Raw genomic sequence first — 4,003 nt, 5'->3', positions numbered from 1 at the left:
TATATAAAGCAGTAACACAAGTCAGCATTTGAGCAACTATATTGCAAACTATGGCCTGCAGAATAAACCCCTCCCTTCTCACCTTTTTTTTTCTTTTCAATGTGGTGTTTTAAAAAAAAAAAAAAAAAAAAAAAAAATTTATATGCTCTTCGTCTTGATATATCTTTTCTCTCCCTCTCCCATGGTAATGGTCTCAACAGATACTTTAGCGACATATGGAATGTCACTGGGGTGGCTCCACCAGAGGGGGGGAGGCTACACCGGACAGTGACCGCAGAGCAGACTCTGCCAAGGGAAGACACGGGCTCACCACAGGGAGCTGGTCGTGGAAGAATACACATATGGGATCGCCGCAGGAATCACACACATGGAACCCAGCCTAGCACAAGTTACACTAGCATACAAGCACTAGGCCTGGGGTCGGACGCTCCGCGACGTCCGACTGCCGAAGGGGTGCGGAGGAACTCACAGGGTTCGCCAATTGGGGAACTCGACTGGAGCAAAAGTGCACGTATCCATTCCTAGGAAGGGAGTGGCGCAGCAAGCCGACACTAGAGCGGGAACTTCGGTGTTACCGGCTAGTTGAAGCGAGCACACAGGAAGAAACCGGCTCAACACGTAGGCTATAAAACCTAGCGAACGTGTTAGGTGTCGCCCAGCCCGCAGCTCTACAGATGTCTGTCAGCGAGGCGCCGTGTGCCAGCGCCCAGGAAGAAGCGACACCCCGAGTGGAGTGGGCTTTCAACCCGGGCGGGCAGGGCACGCCTTGGGCTTCGTAAGCCAAGGCGATGGCATCCACTATCCAGTGGGCCATCCTCTGCTTGGAGACAGCCTTCCCCTTCTGCTGGCCTCCGTAACAGACGAAGAGCTGATCTGAGGTCCTGAGGCTTTGCGTTCTGTCCACGTACAGACGCAGAGCGCGAACGGGACAGAGAAAAGCCAGGGCTGGGTCTGCCTCCTCCGAAGGCAGCGCTTGCAGGTTCACTACCTGGTCCCGGAAGGGAGTGGTAGGAACCTTGGGCACGTATCCGGGCCGGGGTCTCAGGATGATGTGAGAGTTATCCGGGCCGAATTCTAGGCACGATTCGTCGACCGAAAATGCATGCAGGTCCCCTACCCTCTTGATAGAGGCCAATGCAACCAGGAGAACTGTCTTACAGGACAAGATTTTTAACTCAGCTGATTGCAAAGGCTCAAAGGGTGGTCTCTGAAGTGCCGAAAGGACCAGAGACAAATCCCAAGAGGGTATAGAGAGTGGGCGAGGAGGATTCAGTCTCCTCGCTCCCCTCAGGAACCTGACGATCAGGTCGTGCCTTCCCAAAGACTTACCATCAACAGCATCGTGATGTGCGGCAATAGCGGCAACATACACTTTAAGGGTGGAGGGAGACAGCCTTCGCTCCAGCCCTTCTTGCAGGAAGAAAAGCACGGCTCTGATCGAGCAAGATCGGGGGTTCTCCTCGTGAGAGGAGCACCAGTCAACGAACAGGTTCCACTTCAACGCATAGAGGCGCCTCGTAGAGGGGGCTCTAGCGGAAGTGATGGTGTCAACTACCGCAGGGGGTAGGTCACCTAGAACCTCCGCGTCCCGTCCAGGGACCAGACATGGAGTTTCCAGAGGTCTGGACGCGGGTGCCATAGGGTGCCCCGTCTCTGAGAGAGTAGGTCCTCTCTCAGAGGGATGGGCCAGGGAGGGGCTGTCGCGAGGAGCACTATTTCCGGGAACCAGGTCCGGTTGGGCCAATACGGCGCAACTAACAAGACCTGCTCCTCGTCCTCCCTGACTTTGCACAAGGTCTGTGCAAGAAGGCTCACTGGGGGAAATGCATACTTGCGAAGGCCCCGGGGCCAGCTGTGTGCCAGAGCATCCGTGCCGAGGGTCCCCTCGGTCAGGGAATAGAACAACTGGCAGTGAGACGTGTCCGGGGCGGCAAACAGATCTACCTGAGCGGTCCCGAAGCGCCTGAAAATCAGCTGGACCACCTGGGGATGGAGACGCCATTCTCCCGGTAGCACCTGCTGCCGTGAGAGCTCGTCGGCTGCACGGTTGAGCAGGCCCGGAATGTAAATGGCACGAAGCGACCTCAGATGCTTCTGACTCCAGAGGAGGAGATGGAGGGCGAGTTGTGACATGCGGCGGGAGCGTAGACCACCTTGGCGGTTGATGTACACAACAGTCGCCGTGCTGTCCGTACGGACCAATACGTGCTTGCCTAGTAGCAGCGTTTTGAAGCGGCTCAGTGCAAGACGTACTGCTAACAACTCGAGGCAGTTGATGTGCCAATGCAGTTGAGGCCCCGTCCACAGACCTGAAGCTGCATGCCCGTTGTACGTGGCCCCCCAGCCGGTGGCAGAGGCATCCGCCTGGACAGGGGAACACCTGCCCGCAGGAACGAAGGGTCCGACCACAAGCTGAGAGTTTGGCGACAGTGCGGAGTCACTTGGACCCGGCACGAACCGCTCTGCCACGCCCATCTCGGGACTCGATCGTGGAGCCAGTGTTGAAGCGGCCTCATATGAAGCAATCCGAGCGGCGTAACCGCGGCTGCAGATGCCATATGCCCCAGGAGCCTCTGAAAAAGTTTCAGTGGTGCCGCTGTTCTGCGTTTGAGCGTGCTCACGCAGTTCAACACTGACTGGACACGGGCCTCGGTGAGGCGCGCTGTCATGTCGATCGAGTCAAACTCCATACCGAGAAAAGAGATCCTCTGCCCGCGGGTGAGTTTGCTCTTTTCCCAGTTGACCCGAAGCCCTAAGTGGCTGAGGTGACTGAGCACCATGTCCCTGTGTTCGCACAACTGCTCTCTCGACTGGGCCAGAATAAGCCAGTCGTCGAGGTAGTTGACGATGCGAACACCACGCTCGCACATGGGAGCAATGGCCGCCTCCGCGACTTTCGTGAAGACGCGGGGCGACGGTGCCAGCCCAAAGCGGACCTTGTACTGATATGCCCGCCCCTCGAACGCAAAGCGAAGAAACGGTCTGTGTCGAGGGAGAATCGAGACATGAAAGTACGCGTCCTTCAGGTCGATCGCTGCAAACCAATCTTGGGGACGGATGCATTTGAAAATGCGTTTCTGCGTAAGCATCTTGAACGGTAGCCTGTGAAGGGACCGATTCAGGACGCGCAGGTCCAAGATTGGTCGTAACCCACCACCTTTCTTGGGTACAATGAAGTACGGGCTGTAGAAGCCGGTCTTCATATCGGCTGGAGGGACCGGCTCGATCGTATCCTTCGCCAGTAGGACTGCGATCTCTGACCTGAGCACAGGGGCATTGTCCGCCAAAACACGGGTGAACAGAATGCCCTTGAAAGCAGGGGGGCGCCGGGCGAACTGAATCGCATAGCCGAGTCTGATGGTACGGATGAGCCAGCGAGACGGGCTGGGAAGCGTTAACCAGGCTCCCAGAGACCGAGCAAGCGGGACCAACGGCACCACAGACGTACCCGGGGTGGGGCAGCGCGGCGGAATGCAGGGACCCGACTCGGACAGCACAGCGGCCCGAAGTGGGGTCTGAGTGTGTGGTGCAACACATACCTGCTTCCGTCGAAGGGCAGAGTGAGTGTGCGGAGGCGTCAGTGCGTCCAGGACACAGCCACTGCTGCCTGCTGGCGATGAAAGAGGGGCTTGGGAGTGACAAGGCATGGCGGCGTCGTCGACTGCCAAGTGCGCCCTCTTGGGGCCCGGAGGTTTCAGAAATTGCTCTTTTATTGAAATTGTGGGTACCACCCGTGGGTCAGTGGCGGAACAAAAAGAAAAGGAAACAAAAGATTCTCCACCCGGCCCTCCACCGGGGGAAGGAGTGGCGCCTTCGCCATCTCCTGAAGAGCAACTTGATCCACCTCCGGGCCGCCCGTCTCAGGGTCGTTTGCACCGTCGCTTGCCTCCTGGTTTGGCAGCGGCCTGGACGGGCGGGGTCGGCTTCCTACGGCTTGCTCCACGCTGCGGCCTGGATGGTTGCTGCTGCTGCTGGGGCTTAGCGGGAGCGGAGGACGCCGCAG

The 4,003-nt window shown here is 57.9% G+C and overlaps 1 protein-coding gene across 1 annotated transcript; it reads right to left on the bottom strand.

Moving 5' to 3' along the window:
* Window positions 1-458: 458 nt before the first annotated feature.
* Window positions 459-3,598, bottom strand: LOC309493033 (uncharacterized protein). Its single transcript, XM_082162093.1, has 2 exons — window positions 3,115-3,598; window positions 459-2,364 (listed from the first exon to the last, which is right to left on the bottom strand). The coding sequence occupies exon 2, from the start codon at window positions 2,000-2,002 to the stop codon at window positions 572-574; it is 1,431 nt and encodes a 476-aa protein (XP_082018219.1). The 5' UTR covers window positions 2,003-2,364; window positions 3,115-3,598; the 3' UTR covers window positions 459-571.
* Window positions 3,599-4,003: the final 405 nt, after the last annotated feature.

Source organism: Leuciscus leuciscus (genome assembly GCF_965113295.1).
Source record: "Leuciscus leuciscus genome assembly, chromosome: 2".
Taxonomy (NCBI): Eukaryota; Metazoa; Chordata; class Actinopteri; order Cypriniformes; family Leuciscidae; genus Leuciscus; species Leuciscus leuciscus.
This window is presented reverse-complemented; position numbering and strand designations above follow the sequence as displayed.

What these genes read in the sequence shown, in the direction of transcription:
- LOC309493033 (XM_082162093.1), bottom strand. Translation starts at nt 2,002, where the DNA reads ATGGCGTCTCCATCCCCAGGTGGTCCAGCTGATTTTCAGGCGCTTCGG.